Raw genomic sequence first — 22007 nt, forward strand, 5'->3', positions numbered from 1 at the left:
ATCAAAAAAACATACTCACTATAAATCTATAATAGTCTCACCTGCCGCCTATTTCGATCATCTGGTTACTGTTGTTCATTACAGTTAACACACTCAAGCCAGCATTTTAACATCAACAACATATTTGTTTATGTCTTTACCAATTAAAACCAACAACCTGATAATAACATTCATGTTATAGCTGATGGTGTATACATGTGTGTATTTTTGTTGTAGTATGCAAGTATTCAAAACTATTCAAAATTACCTTCTTGCATTTGGCAAATGAGCAGTATTTTGATTTTGAAGGGGGATTAAAATGAACAAATGTGTTTGCGCTGCAGGCTATCCTCGTTACACAGTGATTGGCGACCACGGTTCAGGAGAGCATCATTTGCGAATCCAGCGTGTCGAGCTGATGGATGACGCTGTGTTTGAGTGCCAGGCTGTCCAGGCTGCCATGAGGTCCCGTCCTGCCCGTCTCACTGTGCTGGGTGAGTCCAAATTAAACACACACTGACTCCAAACAACACCACTGTACTAGCGCCAGCCACCTCCCGACTCCCATCACTGAGCTGCAAAGCGACTCATGGAAAAGGCTTCACTGGCTTCTTACTCTCAGAGAGCTTCTGAGGATTTAACGTCCACAATGACGAAACCCCATCAGCATCACAAAACCAATTTAGCTCATATGTATCATCCCAAATACTCAAACGAAATCTACACTCTTGAGCCTAAACACTGGACAGAAGTACTACCAGAGCTCAAGGGGCCCTAACAAAAGTGGTGCTTCACAACAAAGTAAACAGTATGTGTCCTCGTTCACTTTCCAATTGCAGAGAAATATAAATATAAATACACACACAAACAGAGGCACTCACATGCAATCTAACATGTTAAAAAAATCTTCATTGAAACCTTAGGACAAAAGATAAATCTTGTATTAAAACCATCAGAAAGGAATTAAATCAATGCTAATGTTTCCCATTTGGCAGAGTGTCAATATGACTGAACTTTTACAGACCCTTACATTTCCACTTTAATTTCCTTCCTCTGCATGCAGCCTCCACTTTCATTATTACTGTAAGCTTGAGAGGTTACTGGTTCTTAATTAAACTTTATTGGGTTATCATTCAGCATTGCCATTTCTGCCTTATTGAGTAGCACTATAGCGCAATCACTGGCTCACGTTGCTTTCTTGGGCCCTTCAAGCTTCCTGCTGCCTCCTGTCTCCTGCTGCCTATCACAACCTCCCTCACCAGAGGATTGCTGGAAAGATAGCTTGAGTCAGTGACAGAGCAAAAGAGAACAATGGAGGAGGAATGAGCAGGAAAAAAAGAGTAGAGCGAGAGAGAGGGGGTGTCTGTCACGCACTGTCCTCGCCACGAGCGACTGATCCGCCTTATTGATCCGGCCTAATGAAAAGTGAAACTAACGATTTGTAGAGGAGAAGGCAGCAGGAGAAAAAGAGAGAGGGAAGACAAATTGCGGCATAACGTTTCTCTGGCTGCCAAGCCCCCTGCAAATGGATATGAGTGAATAATTACAGATACTACAGTGAGCTAAAAATGTCTGTTGCAACTGCACTTGCCTACCGTCTACTGTTGTCCTTCTTTTTCTACCTCAAACCTTTAGCTGCTCTGACATAATGCTTGACTGAAAGAAGAGTCACTGACAATTCAAGATGTGTATCTTTACATCTCATTGGATATGATCAATTCAGCTGTTAAACTACATTTAATTTTTTATTTAATTAATTTCAATTCAATTCAATTTTCATTTTAAGCAATCAGCAATATTACCACTAAAATATCCTATTTAATGGCAAATCCTCTTGCCTCCTTAGTATCCTTTCAAGATTTTCCATATGTATGAAACGTCTCGGTATGTAACCTTTGTTCCCCGAGAAGGGGAACGAGAAACTGCGTCGGTGACGACACTATGGGAACGCCCCTGGGCTTGGCAGGGCTGAACTATGAATGAAACTACTCCAATCCTATTGGTGTTACTAGAACGGTAGTGTGTGACGGCGTAACCGGAGGGGGTATACAAGCACGCCGGCACACTAGCCCTTTCTATGAAGCAAGGCACTCCAGGCGGGATGAGGTGTGGTGGACCGACGCAGTGTCTCGTTCCCCTTCGAGGGGAACAAGGGTTCCATACGTAACCCGAGACGTTCCCCTTCGAGGGAACTCGAACTGCGTCGGTGCGACACTATGGGAACGAGATACCCACTTAGGCCGCACTGAAACCCCGCCTGCCCCCAGCGTGCAGAACCTGATGGCACGACTAGGAAGAGAGCGCACGGGTGTCGGGTGCAGAAGGCAGGTCCAGACTGTAAAACTGGATAAAAGTGTGAGGGGTGGCCCAGCCAGCTGCATCACACAAATCCTGGAGTGACGCCCCTGTGAGAAGGGCCCTAGAAGCCGCCATGCCTCGAGTAGAGTGCGCCCTTACGGCCATAGGTGAAGGCAAACTGCGCACCTGATAGGCCAGGGAAATAGTCTTAACGATCCAGTTGCTGATGGTGTGTTTAGAAGCGGGGAGCCCAGCCTTGGGGGACCCAAACACACCAGCAACTGGTCTGCTTTCCTCCACCGGGAAGACCTCAGAGTGTAAATACTCAGTGCTCTGACAGGGCAGAGCAGATGAAGTCTCCCGTCCTCCGCCATCACATGAGGTGGGGGATGAAACGCCTGCAGCACCGTGGACCCTGCCAGTCTGGCCAGAACCATAGGGACATAACCTGGACAAGGGTGCAGGATGGCCCTGACCCTCCCCGGGGCAAACTCCAGGCATTGGGGAGACACCGAAAGTGCCTGGAGATCCCCCACCCTCCTCAGAGAGGTGATAGCGAGGAGAAAGGTCATCTTAAGGGTCAGGTGCTTGGCCTCAGCCGACTCCAGGGGTTCGAAGGTTTCGAACCACTGCCAGGTCCCAGGTGGGAACCCTGGAACGAGTCACGGGTCTAATCCTCCGGGCTCCATGGAGGAAGCGCACGACCAGCGGACGCCTCCCCAATGGCCCATCACTCAGAGGGGCGTGGAATGCTGCAATGGCAGCCACATATACTTTGAGCGTGGACGGGGAGAGGCCAGCGGAGAAATGGTGCTGGAGGAACTCCAGTATCACAATTACCGAGCAGGTAACTGGGTCCACCGCCCGTTCTCTGCACCAGGTGGTGAACACATTCTACTTTAGGCCGTACATCCTTCTCGTGGACGGGGCTCTGGAGCTGAGCAGCGTTTCGACTGCTCCTGTCGTCAGACCCGCCTCTAAGAACTGCACCCCCTCAGGGGCCAGACCCATAGCTGCCACAGGGCGGGGTGCGGGTGAAAGATCCGGCCCTCCGCCTGGGACAGCAGGTCTCTCCTCAGAGGGACCTGCCAGGGCGGGCCCTCGAGGAGCGATATTAAATCCGAGAACCATACTCGTGCCGGCCAAAACGGGGCTACTAGTAGTAGGCAGACGCCGTCCTGGCGGACCTGCTCCAGAACCCCCGGGAGCAGAGCGACTGGGGGAAACGCATACAGACACAGCCTCGGCCACATCTGTACCATGGCATCCAGCCCTAGCGGGGCTGGGGGTACTAGGGAGAACCTCAGGGGACAGTGTGCCGTCTCTCGGGACGCAAACAAGTCCACGTCTATGGGGCCGAACTCTTCGCATAATAACTCCACCACCTCGGGGTGGAGTCTCCATTCCCCGGGCCTCAACCCCTGTCTCGACAGCAGGTCTGCTCCTTGATTCTGGGTCCCAGTGATGTACATCGCTCTGAGGGACAGCAGTCTCTCCTGGGACCACAGGAGGATCCGATGTGCCAGTTTGCATAATGGGCGCGAGCGCAGACCCCCCTGATGATTCAAATAGGCCACCACCGCCGTATTGTCGGTCCTGACAAGGACGTGGCGACCGTGGAGAGCGGGCAGAAAACTCATAAGAGCCCTGAAAACCGCCAACATTTCCAGGCAATTTATGTGCCAAGAGAAATGATGCTCCTCCCAGGAGCCTCTCGCGAAGCGGTCGTCCATGACCGCGCCACATCCCGTGAGTGAGGCGTCTGTTGAAATAATTGTTCGGCGACAGATTGCTCCCAACACAGGACCTTGGGACAGGAACCAAGGCTTCCTCCATACAGACAGGGAACGAAGGCATCCGCTCGTAACCCGTATCAGACGGAGCGGATTTCCCCTCGAGGAGAATCCCTTGGATTTTAGCCACCACTGCAGGGCTCTCATGTGCAGTAGTCCGGAAGGTATTATACTGGACGCTGCTGCCAGAAGACCCAACACCCTCTGAAAGTGTTTTACAGTGATGGCGCGGCCTAACTGCACTCTGGTCACTGAGGATAAAATGGACTCGATGCGTGCAGGAGTCCCACACCACCCTAGGAACGCAGTCCGTTGGGCAGGTGTCAGCACGCTCTTCTTCGCGTTGAGCTGATGATGGCTGGGATGGTAAGCATCCTGAACCTGAATCTCCTCAGAGATTGGTTCAGGGACCGCAAATCCAAAATCGGACGCAATCCTCCGTCCTTCTTGGGGACCAGGAAGTATCGGCTTTAAAAGCCGGCTTCTCTGACTGGCAGGGAAATTAATTCTATGGCCCCTTTCTTCAGCAGAGAGCGGACTTCCTGTCCCAACACCTGGCTCTGTTCTGCGTGTACTGTAGTCCCGACCATCCCGCAGAATCTGGGGGGGCGAACCAGGAACCGCAGCCTGTAGCCATCTACTACTGCCCCTCGGGGCTGGTGGCCGTGTCCCGCGGGAATCCCCAGTGGCGCCCTGAGGCGGAGGACCGCCAGGGAAGGCTTGCCGGTGAACCACGGTCTGTGAGCCCAGTCGTGTTCCGGATGTTGCCCCTCGGGGCGGACAGATCGGCGAGGGCCTGCCGGCGGCTAGCGCGTCCCGAGCGCTGAAGCGGTGGGAGAAACAACACCTGTTGCTGGAGCCACCATGAGAGAGGGGACCTCGATCGGCCTCTCTCAGGGGAAGGGGGGCAGGGAGGGGGAGAAGGCGGGGGGTGGTGGTGGGTCCCCCTACTCAAGGTCTCAGGACCTCTTCCCCCGGGCCCACCGAGACTGAATGACGGTCCTCAGATCCGTCTTCCCGGGGGGCTGTGATGCCTGCAAGACAGCCATCGTATGTAGGCTGGCACCAGCTCGACCCGCTGCCATGTAGGCCTTGCCCACCAAATCTGACGTCATCCGACACGGCTTGGTGGGGAGCGCCGGCGTCCGGAGGGATGAGGCGAGGTTGGGAGAGAGGTAGCTAGCCAGTGCCTCCTCCACTCGTGGCATCGCTCCGTAGCCGTGCTGTCTGATTCCTGTAACGTTGCCGTAGTCCAGCCGTCTAGTTTCATCTAGTTTGCTGCCTGCCGATGGCTGCTGCACCGCCTGTGGCCAATCAATGTGCAGCTTGGCCACGGCCCGCGTCACCACTTCCAACAACTCCTCGTATCCTGGCGAGGGCTGATGACGTTCCGTTTCCTCTATGCTAAGCACATCTAGCTCCTCAGAGCCAGATCGTGTCAGCCTTTCCGGACTCGCCCCTCGAGTGGGAGAAACCGAGAAATGGGCTCCCGATCGGGGACGAGGGGAGGAGGAATCCGCCGACGAGGACCGGAAAAAGGCCTCAGCCGTTCCGGCACCCTTGACGATCTCGCGTTGTGATCCCCAGGATCGGAGCCGCCGCAACGCCTCAGCGACCGCGGGGCCTGTGCCACGAGGGGAGCGCATCCGACCATCCTCTAGGAAGAGAGCCGCTCGAGACCTCAGCACCCTCAGGGGCAGAAGAAAATGGAGCTTCCAAACATAGCCAGAGTGCCTGCTGAATAGAAAGAAGCTAATGTGTCCTATGTGCCGGCGTGCTTATATACCCCCTCCGGTTATGCCGTCACACACTACCGTTCTAGTAACACCAATAGGATTGGAGTAGTTTCATTCAGTTCAGCCCTGCCACGCCCAGGGGCGTTCCCATAGTGTCGTCACCGACGCAGTTTGAGTTCCCTCGAAGGGGAACTACCATTTCATTTCAATACAGCTCCATGTAGGAGTGAACAACTGCCATACACAGAGGATGCAAAAAATCTTGATTTTTGTTTGAATCCCCTTGACACTGTGATTTTCTGATTTGGCAAATGCTACACTGAATGCCCAGAATAATTAAAACAAAAAAATGATTTGCTGATGCTTGCTTTCGACTGCAAGCAATGTACAGGAGCAGGAAGTGCGGTAGTTGGCCCTACTTTATTTATATAAACTTACCAATCAGCACTGAGAAAGGGGAAGCCTTTATTACCTATTTGGCTGATTTAGGGTGAGAGAGTTTATCATTCTTCCCCATAAGCCTGAATAGAGGGTGTTTGTTTAATCCCCTGCCGAGCTAGCTGACTTCTGAATGCACTGCCAGGGAGAACTCCAGGCTGACATCCACACAAGGTAATGGAGGAAATATATGCAAGGCCTGTGTCACTGCAAACTCCGAGCTGTCAATTACTTGCCAGTGGTGACAGAGTGTATCTATCGACTTGGAAGACAGCTATGGCTGCACACACCTATGCCGACACACACACACAAATATATATACACAATAGGCTTACACACACCCCCACATCCACCAGCACACACACACACACAGCCTGCCTTTCCCCAGCTGACAGCAGAATAAATCTAAAACCCTCCCTTCCTTCTTTCATAACTCAATATCAGCCCAAACTCCTCCATGTGCCATATCAGAGGAACTTTGATAGGCTTGGAAGTAACATAACATAAATATTTACTAACACATAGAGAAAGACCTTTATCACTGCCAAAGCAAAGATACTACTGTGTTTCCATTTTTCAGCTTTTCTTCTTTGTAATTTGCTAAGTTTGTCCTGGAAAGCAGTTCCTCCTATTGACACAAAGATGTAGCAGCAGTGACCTTACCTGACTTGCCCATTTATAAGAAGCACTGGTATATATGTGTAATGAGCAGCAAAGGCCTTTTATTTTACTTTAATTTATTTCAGCCAATACTTCAAGTGGACGACAGAGCACACATCTGAACACATCAACATTTATAAACAATACTGAAAGTTCCTTCATCAAAAGAACAAATGGACGGTGAAATTAACCCCTCAGAGCCTTTGCATGACTTAGCTTCTGTTGCCAAAGGAGAATCAAGGGCTTGGTGAATTAGTCATGAAGGAAGAGAATGGAGGGTTTCAGGTCCAAAAAAGACCCCTGAGGCTAATTATATCCCTCGCACTAAGTTGGCACTGCTCCAGACCTTTGCTCTAATCTTTCTACCTTAGGTTGGGGACCACGAGAACAAAGGGAAGGGAGATCACCATTGTTTGATTAACGTGTTTGGCTGAAAATCCACTTTATGGTGTTCAGTTTTTTGGTAAATCGGAAGTGTCTCATAACGTCATACTGAAATGTGGTGCCATTTATTGACTCATTGCTGACATTTTGATAGATCCGTCTGTCTTAAATGTTTTTGTTTCTCTGTCTCAGTCACCCTTTCTCTCACTTTGTCTTTTTTTCTGCATGAATCACTAAATCATTCCTAGTTAATGCCGAGGCGCAGATTCATTTAATTACGTAATTCTCTTAATTTCAAATACTGTGTTCAAAGGATTCGCAATTAATGCAGAGACGCTTTGTACATCCATGCAATTTCCGTTAATGGAAAAAAAATGGAATGGCTCGATGGAAAGAAATTGCTCATCAGGTATTTACTAGAGATAAACAAGTGGCTGAGATGATTTCTCACTATTGCACTCATTTCCATGTGATTAATTTGAGTTGAACTGCTACCACTATAGCTTTTAATCAGCTTGGGTCACATAAACTCATGTAATGAAATTTTTGTCACTTTATCCTTAAAACCTAAAGCATAGATATTATTAATTTTTTGCAAAAAACAAGTTTGCCAAGAATGAGACAAAGTGTTGCCTGTCAAACTCTAGCAAGGGCAAGCGAGGTTGATCAGCTTGGTTTACTTTAAGATACACTTTTAACAAACATTTCATAATTATTTACCTCCCTGTTCCATCTCTGCCCAGTGCACGGTCATGTAGGTCATGTTGCAGACCACGCTATTGACCAGCAAAAGCTGGGAAATGCTGGGAATTAACCTTAAAGCAAATAAAGAGTGGTTAGAAAGCTTGACACTTCGTTAGAAGAAAATATTTCACTTCACTGTAAACAAAGAAAAACGCATAGCCATCAGGAACTAAAAGGCAATGCAATTATAGTAATAAATTCATATATAATTAATACTGTATATGTTTTTAAATGTCATAACTCGGGTATCATGTAGAAAAACATAATACATTATGCAAGCCAAGTATTTTTAAAATGTGTCTGAAGACATTACAAATGAGCCAATGTTTAATTAGACTATGTTTAGAGTTAATTATTGCAATACTTATAATGTACATAGCAGGACTCATAGAAAGTGTTCTCAAAATTCATATTTGTTCAAACAACAAGAGTGTGTTGTTGATTCTCACTTCTTTTTCTTACTGCTGCTGTGAGTTAAACAGTATGCTATTTTGTTAGCTTTACATTTGTACCCAAATCTGGTTCATTCCATTATGTTAAATTAAACATATGTACAGTTGTTGCAGCGGATGAAACTTCCAAGACCTTCCACAAGATCTTTCAAAATGGCATTCATAAACAAAGTATGACGCTGGACTTCTGACAAACATAATTGATAGCATGCCATTTGAATGAGCAATTGTGTGCAAGATATTTGTATTCCCTTTCCTACATTGTTAATGTTTCGGACCAGCGCATTAGCAACAATATTCATCTACAAAAAAGCCCAAGGGTATCTTTTGTTATTGTTGTTTCAAACTGCCAAAGCTGAATCAGCCATTTCTGTGAATAAGTCTGAATTCATTATTTCTCAAGGATTGCACTGCCAACCTTTTAGTCATGGAGGTGAACTTTGAGGGCAGGGTTAAAAAAGCTACTGAAGAATTATAAGTTTTTATACAGAGAAAAACACAGCCCATTAATGTCTATGCTGTCCGTTGTGCTAACCTTGTGCTCCACTGAGAGTGTGCGAGTTGTTTCACAACTGACTATATAACAATGAATCCAATTTGGCTATTATTGTTTCTTGGAAAAAAAAAGCTCATGCAAAGAAGTAATTTTCCTCTTGTCTCTGTTTGTCTGTTCACCTGCGCCATTATTATTATTGGGGCACGCAGTATGTTGTAAATAGTCTCAGGGTAGCCTCTGTAGAACACTGTGACAGCTCAGTAGGGCTAGAAGTAACATTAGTCTGCTGTTTAAGGAGTGGTGTTAGTTGTTTTATTACCTCTAAGGATTTTGTGCCTCAATACTGCATTTGTTGAGATGCACATGTGTTTTTTTTGTTTCCTTATTTCATTATTTAAGGTAATAGAAATGAGTCATATGCATTTCCCAATTACTGAGTGGTGCTTTTAGAAGTAGACACAAAGAAAGAAAAAAGCTTTTGAGCCTCCAGTGTAAGTAACCAATTTGTCTCTTACAAAAGTTAATTTAGGTCTCGCCAAGAATCTCAGTCGAAGTATGGGAGAGATAAGGTGTCCTAAACGGCAGTCATGCTGGGAGAAAATATGACTAACGTTTTATTTCTGCCATTTTGTCTGAAACATGAGATGGAATGATAACTACATCTATGATATCAGAAAGGATGTGAACAGGTGCGTGATTATGGAAGACAGACTGTATGTAGGATGTTTTTTTTTTGTCAGCATTTCAACAGAAGGAGGAGAAATGACACGATGCATCTGTGCTCTGCAAAACAACAGTACCAACTGTGTACAGGTGCTGAGCTGATTTGAATTCACACTATTGTATATAGATTTGATTCAGCTAACTGTAATTGTTGATAGCAAACTAACGATTAGCATGAATAAAAATCAAAAACCATAGCGGCTAATGATTGCCAGAACCTCGAAATAAGCATTTAAGAAAAAAAAGTTTTTAACTGCGATTATGGAACCTGAATCCCAAAATAGCTGACTGCCACCCTCAAACTCGCACACACACACACATATAGCTATATAGCGCAAAACAGCTGAGTGGTGAGCCACAATGTCAGCACCCTCCCAATCTGTGGAGAGCAGCTTCTGTGGCTGCACATGAAGGCTCTGCATGTCTCTGACAGCTCTGGCATCTCCCCACTCCTCGTCTAATCTTCATCCTCCCTTCCCTCCATTTTATTTGGCATGTTCTTTTGGTAGATGATGACACCAGCACTACCAAAAGATTTATAAACGTGTTTATACTGCACTTAAAATGTTAGCCAAACTGTGTCCGTGTGTACCCCAGCCATTGAATCTTCTTGTTTGTCCACTGTTCCTTTAATTTCTGTCCGCTGTCTTCCTCTGCCTCCCTTTTCCCCACTGTTTCCTTCCGCTATCCCATATTTGCCCTCCAAGTTTCTTTACCATGCGGTAGCACACAATTTCTTGCAAATCAAATCTCTGCTACTTTTTTTATTTTCTGTACAGTCATCTGTGCTGTTTGTGATTGCCATCTGTCATCGTGTTTATGAGAGAAAATGATTTTGTGTATTTTTCTCACTTTGTTTTTCATTCATTCACTCATAGTTTTTTAGCATCTTTTGTATGTGTGCATGTGGGTCCACATGACTGAGGATATTCTGGCTTTCAAACAGATGTACAATGACAGCACTTGAAGAGCCGGTGATTTGGGCCAGTGAGCCACACATGTCTCTTGTATCCACCTGTGTTGGGTATTCCTCTCCTCTCCTTTTTGTCTTTTTTTCCCCTGATCTATCTATCACAAACTCTGCAAGCTGTCGCGCTGAGGTGACAGGCGGCCCGTGCAAGCATTCTTCTGAAATAGACAGGCGAGTCAGGAAGTTCATTGCTGTTCAGGACACGTCTGCTGAAGCACAGCTCTACGGCAGCTACACATTGCCAGCCTCCCCTCCCCTACACCATCCAGCCTCCTTGTGGGGAGCCCTCCCTTATTCATTCGCCTCCAAATTGCTTTTTCTCCCTTGCTCATGCTCCCGGAAAGCTGGGGTTCTTGCAGAATTTTATTGGCTGCTTTGGAAAAGTCCCCCAAATATTGGTTTGGCCTGGAAAACCCAGCAGATTTACAGTAACACCAGTTGTTACCAGACCGAAGAAGACTTCTCAGCCAACTCCAGCACATGTTATCAGCTTCCCCTCGCATAAATTCAAGTTTTATGTTTTGTGTTTGTGGAATTTTATGTTCGGTGTTTGGAGAATTCATATGCATCACGGGACAAAAAGGCAGCTTTATATTCCACAGGGTTTATTCAGGCCCCTCTCAGAGGTGACGGACTTACTGCCTTGCATTGTTGACTTAATTACACATCAATATGCCTTGGTCTCATTTATGGATAACATTGATTATGCAGTAAAAGTAAATGATCTCACTGAATTCCAGGCTTTCTGACATCACTGTTTTTTTTTTTCATTTTGATTGAGTGTAGTCAAATATGTCCACCATTGGTAGATTTGGAGATATAAATGAAGCCCAAATCTTATCTCAGACTAGGTGCGGTGATGGACCTCCATAAGACTTAAGCAGTCTTACAGCAAAATTGTGGAATTACCCATCTAAGGGACTGGTTTAGGTTAGTGTACGCTGTGACATAGCAATTGGATTTTTCACTCACACAAAAAAGGGACTGATTGGAGCGTATAACTACCATGACATCTATGTCATGATCTAACAAAGCCAAAAAACCCCAACAAACTCTTTTTCAAATGATCAAATTAATGAACTGGCTGTTAGCTTATGTCTATTTTACAGTATTTAGGTAAAACCAAAGGCGTTATATTTGATTAATAGCACAACCGCTTTGTGACTGATCTGATATTAGTTATCTTTGGTTTACATAAAACCTGTAATAACTGAAACACATGTCCATGACTATTCATGCACTGGAGAATGTAAATTTGTGAAAGTGTTGAAAGGGATTACAGTAAGAAAAGAAAAAACTAAGAAAAAATTAGCAAGTGGAGCAGAGTTTGCAGTGAGTCTGCCCTGTAATTAAAGAGGAGCGATCAATCTGTACCACTGACCACACTACTTATGCCAAGTCCATCGAATGGCTGCAGTAAAGAGCTAATTTAGAACCATTAGGGACTGCCGAGTTTGCAAACAGCCCAGTAATGATGATGGCTGATTCAAGTTCAAGGCTTGGCCTCTGTATAACTATCAGACCTGGCAGTCATAAGGCAGGGTCAGTGGAGGATTTCAGATGAAGAGCAAGAGCTAAATATCTATTTAAATAATTTTTTCCTAGACATTCATTTGTATTCAATGGATGTTGGGTTATTGGTCACATATTTTCCCATTTCTTCAGCGGACATAAAGGCTTTCACCTGCCAAGAAAAAGAGCGTAAATGTTTCCTCTTTTACTGGACAATTGTGTAATTAAGTCTAACTGTTTTTTTGCCTTGGTGAGTTGTCCATGCTCTTTTAGTGGTGGTGATTTCAAAAAGATTCCATAAGAGCACATGCTGAGAGCATTGTGCATGTGGTACTTACACAGAAAACAATTTCAGTCCAGACAGTCACAAATTGTCTTTACCCTCCGCATACTCTAAGATCTCAAACACAATGGAGGACAGAAACATTCAAAGATATGGGTGCTGGGTGGAGGCAGCCAGCCATGCCCGTCTTCTCTCTATCTGTTCACCATTCACCCTCAGTGTCTTGCTGGCAGGTAGCCCTCCAGGGGGACATGTGACCTCCTCTCTCCCATGTAGCTCCGCTGTGCAAAGAATCATAAAGTTCTCTTGCACTGTATGCTCTGACAGCCCTTAATGGTAAACACATGGTTAAAGGTCAAAGGAGGTACATTGTGACCTAAAGTCTGTCAGGGTATAACCTTGTTGATTAATGGTGTCACTTTGTTACCCTGTAGCACTTATGTATAGACAGTAATATGTGTTAATGTGTGTATAGGAGAACTTTTTACTTTGAGAGAAAGCAAAAAAAATGTCTCTGATCTCTCTTTCTCTAAGAGTCTTGAGCACTTGTAAGTAATAGCAGGAAAATCACCTCGCTTGCATTGCAGTGAGCATTCAAGTCTGAGTCCTATCAGTCACATACTGTCATGCTTTTCTTTCTAATCTCCCACTCTCCATAAAAACCCTTTTATGGCTGTATATTATATTCTTGACATTTAATTAATGTTTCAGTCATGTGTGCAAGAGAACACTGACAGAAAGCCAGTAACACTGGATCTCTGCAATCAACTGTCACAGTGCTATCACTGAGCCTCAAAGTTTGTTCATTTTCTTCAAACGGGAAAGCTGTTTGAGAGTCCCGGCTCATAGTGTTTTTCACATGCTCCTTGTCTCATTTGCATACCATGCTGTAGCTATATTCTTAAGATACATATAAATTAATCCGATCTTCTTGACCTTGTTTCCAATTGCTAATAACCGACCAGAAGGTGACCACATTCTCACAAAGATTCTTTCTTACTTGCCTAGATCAGCACACTGTGTTGTCTGATCTGCTAATGCTGACCCGAGATTGCTCTACCTCTCCCTACCCTTTGCATATTAATGAAGACCAGATGAAAGGGACCCAGCCAGAATTAACACTGCATTTCAAACACACAATAGTAACTAGTGAGTGGGAATTGTCTTTGAAATTGCAAATTTACTGGTCAAGTTATTAGTCTGGTCTAGTCAGCATCCAGAGTGCATTGTTCCCACACTGGTCTGGTCTTTTTCATTGTCAATGTGTGCTACTGATGGGTGTGCTTTTTGATAATTTGGACAAACAAACCTATTGCCTGTCTTTTTGTCTTTTTTGTAATGGAAAGGCATTAGTCATATGAGCAAAAGACCAAAACGCCTCCGCCATGCACTAATCAACCACAGCACTTGAAGACTAAAATGATCTTGTGCCACAGAACTGGAGTGCAATGTTAATGTAGATGACCAGCTTCAAGGTGCTGATCTTCATGGTTTGAATGATATGCCACAAATGATATGTGACCACTTCTGCATTAGACTAAAATCTACATCTTAAATTTGTAATCCTTAAGATTTCAGTCCTTGTTGATTTTGGGACACCCTTGAGCAGCTACAGTGCTTTGTCTGAAATACAACTGGTGTATCGGATTACAGTTCAACCAAACAAACTTGTTTTAATAGAGAAGTCTTTAAAAAATATTTCCAAACGTGATCTGATTTCATGGTGCACCGGGGAAGTAGTTTTCCACACAACAAATCTCCATGTCTTGTTTTGTAGACACATTTTTAATAAAGGATTGCAGTTAACGGCGCTACACTCATCAATGTGACAAACACATTGCCTTTCCTGCAATGACTGTGACTGCTTCACAATAAAAGCCAGGTGAATGCTTTCAATGTGAGGCAGCAATAGTAGCAAATATTTGGTTAGCATTACAAGAGTGAACAGTAAGCAGTAAGGCTGATATAAAATTTAAAACAGTGAAACACTGAATCATGGGCTGCATAATTTTATGTGAATCTCTCGTGTGTAGGAAGGTATATTAATCCAGTGCAGGAATACAATGAAAAAATATAATATAAAAATTTAATTACAGAATGTACACGGCTATTGCTGAAAGATTTATGACCATAAATAGTATCAAAAGCATGGTTTGATTTCATGAAAATGTTAAGGGTTATAACTATAAAGTTAATGCAGTTATCTAGATCAGAAATAAAACAAGTATTGTTTGATTATTTTTAAAAACTTAAAACTAAAACTGAGTTAAGTAAAGTGATAACTGAATTTTCTGTAAGTTATTTCATAGACGTGCGGGCAACATAACACTGTATGCACACTTTTCTGGCACCACACTCTCATTTATGTCCATAAAAGAGCCTTTTTATACGGATTATCATTAAACGTACAAAACAGTATCCCAAATTACATTTTCTCTCTCTTCATTCATCTGAGTGGTGTTTGACAGCCTAAATCTAGCCCATAACAACCTCTTCTCCAATCATGGTGCTTTTGCAGGGGAATATGGCAGCTGCCTGCAGCCTTTGATTTCATCTTGCCCCAGATCTGCATTGTAATGAGCACTCAGGTCAATCAATAATTCACTGCAGTTTCACATATGAAAAAAAGAAAAAAACAAACACATCGGCTCATTGGTAAAACAGGAAAAGGACTTTGATCAGTACCATCTACAGGCACATATAGCACAGTTGTGATGCTTTCTTCTCTCTGTTTACATCTATGTGTCTAAGGGGGCTTATACATAGACTGAATTACATTTAATGCTGACACGTATGTGTGTATTGTTTGTATACACACATAAATGTGGGGAAATCACATCTGCTTTGACTGATGGCAGAGATGATTGTTATTTAGAGAGTCGTGCTGTGTAAAGCTTTTCATGCCTCAAACTCCACCATCTATTGCTAGTTTTCGATCAAGCACAGGATAAAGCTACTTCTTACTGTGAAGTCATTACTGTCATTGAATGAGTAACGAAAGTCGTGGCTTTTATTTTCTAAGGAAAAATAATCTGTATACAATAAACCAAAGTACTCACTGTTTCATGAGGGTTAGGTGCAATGCAGTCAAATCCTTGCAGGTACCATTTGAAATTATTTTTTCTTATACGGTGTAGACTTCTAGTATCACAGTGTTGTGGAAAGGCTATTGGACAGAATTGCATGTAAAAGAAAAATTAGTGAAGTAATTAGATGTCAATATGCCATTCAACAAAAATAACAATTACATGTTGAATAATAACTCAGTTACATGTCTATATACTTTAATGATGGTCCAGATTTCATGTGAATTAGACAACCAATATTGGTTTCCTAATAATATGCAACACATTTATTATCATGTGGCTAATGCCCTCTCTTACTCTGTTTCTGTATCAATAGTTCCCCCAGAGGACCCTGTCATAAGTGGAGGGCCAGTGGTGAGCCTAAGGGCTGGCGACCCACTCAATCTGACTTGCCATGCTGACAACGCCAAGCCAGCAGCCTCAATAATCTGGATCCGCAATGGGGAGGTCCTTAACGGGGCCATGTACTCCAAGGTAAGCATAGAGGTGTGTGTCATACCAGGTTGGACCCGCCTGGGACAAGTTGGGGAGGGAATGATGACTGAGGGTTTGGCTGTGCTTTCATTCTCTAGACCAGTTTTTATAAAGGTAATCTGAGACAGGGAATGCGTGTCTGGCTTTGCTGTAAACAACTACTGGAAACGTGCTACAATTAACATCCATGAGATGTTTCAGAGTGACTGCCTGAGTCATTGGTGGGCGTTTGCCTCAGCATCCTCCGACTGTTTTTTGAAATGAAATCCCTTGAAAATCCAGGTTGTGTTTTGATTACAAAAAAAGAGGCCTGGCCTTTTTTTCCCAGTATACAAATCAACTCAGACAAGCAGATGGCGAGCTCATGGAACTATCAGTGACTTTACATTTCTCTCTGGTGTTTTGATCTCCTCCTTCAGTGGCATTTGTCTCTCTTCATCTTGCCAAACTGTTATAAAATATACTATGTCACTTTCTGTGCTGGAAGCTGCCTGAACCTTTCAAAGTATGATTCTCACTGACAGATCACGTTCCCACTTTTGATGCCATAGTATACAATGGCCACTGTTCCCACCAGCCTGGTGTCATGATCACCTGACCCCATAGACTCTGAACTGACATTCATCCTCAAGGCTAATCTTGCAATCAACACTGTCATGTTCTATTTCAGTTTAAACAAAGGACATACAGACACCAGGCACTTTAGAGCTCTAACACCTCCCCCGCCTTCCCTCGATCCCTGCACTGCCTCATCCCATTATCGGCTTTTTTCAAAGAGCAGATAAATGCCATTGATTGGACTGGGGTACAGCACCAGGCCGATTTGAATAAAGTGATTGCTGGAGGTGTCACTTGCTAATGGTGGGCGGAGAGTGCGCTTCCTGCATTCACTTCCTCAAAGAGTGAAGGAAAATAAGAGGAAATTCTGTGCTGGTAGCTGATGGATGCTCACATGCCTGCGCCGCCCAAGTATGTCCCTCTCCCCTCTTATCTCTATTGCCTACCATTAAAAAGCAATGGGTTCGATTAAAAGAAGATGACTCTTTTTTTGGGTCTGAAGAGCAGTGGGGGGACATTTTGCAAGCATAATCATCTGCTCTGATGGTCTTCTCATATCCTGCAGATGAAGAGGACTAATGTGAGCAGATGTGGTGGAGGATTCACAGAAATGGCTTTCCTGATGGTGTCATATCTAATGATAGTTCTGACCCAAAGATAATTTCACACTAAGGCCTCCAAAACCTCATCTCTATGACCTCTTATAAAACTATTTACTGGACCAGTGATTAAAGAGAAAGTGTGTGCCAAAATGTGTGTTGGTTTTACAGCCTGGTATCATCAAAATTAATAACACGGCAATTTCTTAAGTCTTTTGGCGTAGTATTCCAATGCATTGTTTGCTTTCCGCGTTTCATTTCATGCCATTTAGACTGCATTGACTTTTATTGTGCAGAAACGGCGTGCCATTTTACGCTTACTGTCACAGGCAAAAGCGTGTATAGGATATAAATAGCCATGAAAGTCCGACACTAAGTTGGCGGTCGGGTGGTTGGGCGGATAGTAAGTTGGTCCCTGACCCAAGAGCCCGGCGTTCGGGGAAACCATAATTACACAACATTAGTTTTGTTTTTTACTTACATTACGTTACGTAAGTTACCATGCTACATCATTGCTAACTTTAGCTATGTTAGCTACATAGCATTAGCTATGTTCCTTTAGCTACGTTAAAGTACTTTACTGCTAACCATAAAATATGCCATCATTCGTTATATGTGCATGTCGACCAGTTAACCCTACAGCTGCGCAAATAGGGTTAACATCCTGTGGTGTTGCTTAGGTCTATAGGGACTGAACAACGTGAAATGACGAAAAGCTTAAATACATTGACATGGCACGCCGAAATGTCCTTAAATGTGGCATGCTATTTATACACCCTTCTATGATATCACATTGGGTTTTACCATATAAGAGAGACACTGAATTGAAAAAAAGAACAGTATCATGGATGGGGCACCCCAAATAATCAAGTGGCAGAAACTTGTCACAGTAAGGTGAATGGTTCAAATATCAAGACTAGCTGTTAAAATGTGGGCAGAGGAAATTAATGAATAATGTTCTCTCTTCCCTCAAACACTCATCTCCCATCTGCTCCAGTAGAGCTGCTCAGTGGCAAACAGCAAAGGACTGTTTGTAATATGCAGCCTCCAGGTCTGAGCTGTGGTTTGGAGGTGCACACACTTGTGCTCTATGATACTTCTGCAGTGGAATGGTACAACAAATCATTTGAAAAACATGATGCATTCTCCGCCCCAGTCTGCTACACATTTTTCTGAATGCCCTGGTGGCAAGCTGAGAGGTGAGCAGGAGACCGGGGAGTTATCTCAGTGTTCTGAGGCTTAAAAGGGAATAAAAAGATGACATTTTTATGAGCTGTTCTTGCCAGCTAAACCAGAATACTTTTTTTTTTATTGTGCACCCTCTCAGCTTTGCAGTAAAATAGTGTGAAAATGTAATATCAGGTAAAGTTGCTAAAATTTACACGAAGCTGCTTCTGTTGATCAATATCATTTTTAACAGAAAACATAATTGTCCCTTTAGTTTTTCTCTCTGAATCCACCCTTCTTTCATAAAAGTGTTCAAAGCTTTTTCTTCCTCTCAGTTTTATGCTCCTCCCATTCTTCATGTTTTTATTAGAGCACTTTGTTTCATTTCAATAATAATATAAGTGGGGAACACTTATAAATAAACCAGTTAAAATTTGATGTTTTCTTTCAACACTAATATTAGTCATTGTGCAAGTTTTAGAAGATCTCAAAAGATTTTGGCAAACAAATTAACCTAATTTTCAGGGTTAAAACTGAAGTATGATCTGAAATATAGATCTCTTCATTTAATTGCTACTAACAACTTTTGAAATAATTTTTTTCCGGTGACTAGTGAGTTAAGTTAAATTAAAGAAATTCTGTGACCATCGCAAAAAAGGTATATTTTCGCTTCTGCATACATGTATAGTACAATGTTAAAGCAATCAATGGTTTTAGTAAAGTAACCTGTGGGGTCCGATGTTAAAAATGTCTGATTGAATATAACCCACATATTACCCAGCATAAAACTGGATGCATTTGATATCAGATCAAAGGCGTGTTGGAAGGGTTAGCATTATATTAATGACTTATGAAGTATTAGCTTTTGCTTACTTAATAAATTCCGCACCATCCCCAGGAGGGTTCTGTCCTCTACATCCACTATTACTGACCCAATGAATGCTTTCCCTGCACACCAGCCGGGTCTCAGTGGGTTATTTTCATTTCTGACTTTAGTTTTATGTTATAGAGGACTTGAGGGTTTGAATAAAATATTCATAAAAGATGAGTAATAAGCATGTCCTAATGTTTTCCATGAACTTATATATTGACCAAATAAGTGACTTAAAGGTAAATTTGAGACTATGGCTTTACAAAGAAGTAAAACATTGGACAAAATATGCTTTATCATGTGCAAATATAACACCTCAAATACATTCAAGTCATTACCTTCCTTACAGTGATCCATTGACAACATTTAAAAAACAAAGTAATCTAATCTACTTAATATCTGTAAGTCTATACTACATATTCTATAGGCCTATACTTAATAGAGCTCACAGAATATGATGCATATATGGTGCAAGGTTGATCGGCTGTTATTTGCTATAGTGGTAACTCCTAGACTGTCCACTGCTAATGCATGCATTAGCAGTGGACAGAAGTACATTTTTATTATTACTTATGTGGATTTGTGTTTGCAATTACTTGTAAATCATTAGCCTAGTCCAGTGCTTGGTCATACTGACATCTCAGCTACACCCACAATATGATAAGAGCAGTGCTTTTTTGAGTTAAACCATTTCATGGTGGCAATTTTACTAAAATCCACAATTGCTGCCACACAACATAATATGCTTATTAGTAACACATTAAAGACGATGACATGCTTTTAACCATGCTCCTGACTCGTGGCCCAGATTTTTTATTGTTTGGTTTCCAAAACCATTGCAGTTGAGTTACAAAATTTGGCAATTGAGTTATTACCTTGCCTTTAAAAACACATTTCAAACAGTAGAACTATTAATTCTGGTGAATTTAGCAAACTTAGAAATACTTAAAAATGTGACTCAAATCCAATTTTTTATAGTATATCCACTGACATTCGTGATCACTAAATATCCTTAGAAGTATGCCTTACATTTTTTGCAAATTAGAAATGAGAACAAAACAAACATAGAGGACTTTCAAATTAAACAGCTAATTGTTTGTGAAAATGTGTATGTCATGGGTCAAAAACTTTCATATATGGATTAATGGCACCATTAACATAAATGCAGTAGGTTAAAAGTAAACACAGTGTTGGTTCAGTGTTAACAGTGAATTAGCTTAGCTGGCAGCACATCAAGTTTCGTTTAGTAGATAATCCATTTAGTTCAGCTGTTTTTTCAATTAGTAGATAATCCAGATGGCTTTTTGAAGCCACTAGCTGGTCCTCTACAGGTCATCTTCTTGTCAAGTGAAAATGTGGCTTGGCAGTTGTAACTTTAACTCAAGCTAGGTTAGCTTTTGTTGTGTTTTTATGTTAGCCAGCTAATGGCTTGTGCAGCTGGTGCTGTTACGAAAAAGAAGAAAATTTATGTCAAAATAAAAGATACACTGACGATAAGTGAACCCGCACAAAATAATGCAAAATATCCTAGATGGCAGAGAGATGAGTTAAACAAGCACAGCCTAAACCAAGACTATACGGCAGCAAATACTAGACCTCAATTCAACAGGTTGCCAAAAAGAGAGTGCCAATGCAATGCACTATTCGTACAGTTTCTGCTTATGTTTGCTTACATATAAAATTTATTGCTGTGTTTCTTTGTCTCCTTTACCCTCTAGTGGTCAGAAATCTTTAATAGCTTTAATATGTAGCGAGAAAAAATGCAACCCTTTCCGTCTCAGTTTTGTTACTTTTGCCATTCCCCTCCAAGCATGTTTAAGAGTATTCATCACACAGGCTCCAGGCAGTGATATGAAAATTTATCAATTTGTAATGTGGCATGGTGTTGAATTCAGTGCAGCAGCCAGCTAACCCCCTTCCTAAGATTAATGACTTCAGACAGGTCCAGAGCGACGACGGAAACAATCCTGATTGTGTCAGAAAGGATATTACATTGACATATCCCGCATCTGACAGCTAATGCGTTCTGCTTTAGAAGTGACTCACGCACAACTATGAATTTCACAACATGGTTCTTCACATACAAATGGACTTCACAGAAACATGCATGGCATCTGTAATATCCTCATACTTAAATTTGCTCAAACATAAATATATTAATATCATTAACATATTAAGTTCTTATTAATACACAGAAAAACTCTTTATCTTCAACCCAATACTACTCATTCTAATGTCACTTGAGAGGTACCTTGAGGTCCTTGAACTATAAGGTGGTTGGACAAAAATATTTCTTTGGAAATGTCTCACCATCTGATTTTACAAGCACAATGACATTTTAATTGTATCATTCTGAATGTGTTATGCTTAAGAGAGAAGGAGGGTACATAGTTAGATTACAGTTTTATTAAAAAGCAACCGTTGCATTAAACTAGAAAAATGTGGCAATAATTACTACTGGTTTGTACACTGACAAGGAGCCGCAGCTTGAGTCAGCTATCAAATTATGGGGAAGTGATTATGATGGTTTAAATATATATGCTGCTTACCTTTCTTGAACTTTATGTGAACATTTTAATGTAGGCCCATAGTAATATACCTGGCTAAGTTTCCATTATGACATCTCAACTTACCTTGTGTGCCTTTCTAGAACTTTTCTTTAATATTTAAACATATTGTACAGAAGAAAGGAGGCATAACATTTGGAGAAGTATTGGTTTGCAGATTGACATTGAGGTGTGACATGATTTTTTCTTGCTGTATGTATTTCCAAGTAGAGGAAAT

General features: G+C 42.6%; 1 protein-coding gene across 1 annotated transcript in view; it reads left to right on the forward strand.

Annotated features, from left to right (window-relative positions):
* kirrel3b (kirre like nephrin family adhesion molecule 3b) overlaps positions 1–22007 on the forward strand; it is a 164552-nt gene that overhangs the window by 101513 nt on the left and 41032 nt on the right. Inside the window, 2 exon segments of the mRNA XM_038693603.1 lie at positions 324–473; positions 15871–16028. Coding sequence (XP_038549531.1) covers positions 324–473; positions 15871–16028 — 308 coding nt within the window.

Source organism: Micropterus salmoides, unplaced genomic scaffold (assembly GCF_014851395.1).
Source record: "Micropterus salmoides isolate LMB-PRFRI ecotype aquatic unplaced genomic scaffold, ASM1485139v1 Ms_hic_scaffold_3, whole genome shotgun sequence".
Lineage (NCBI taxonomy): Eukaryota > Metazoa > Chordata > Actinopteri > Centrarchiformes > Centrarchidae > Micropterus > Micropterus salmoides.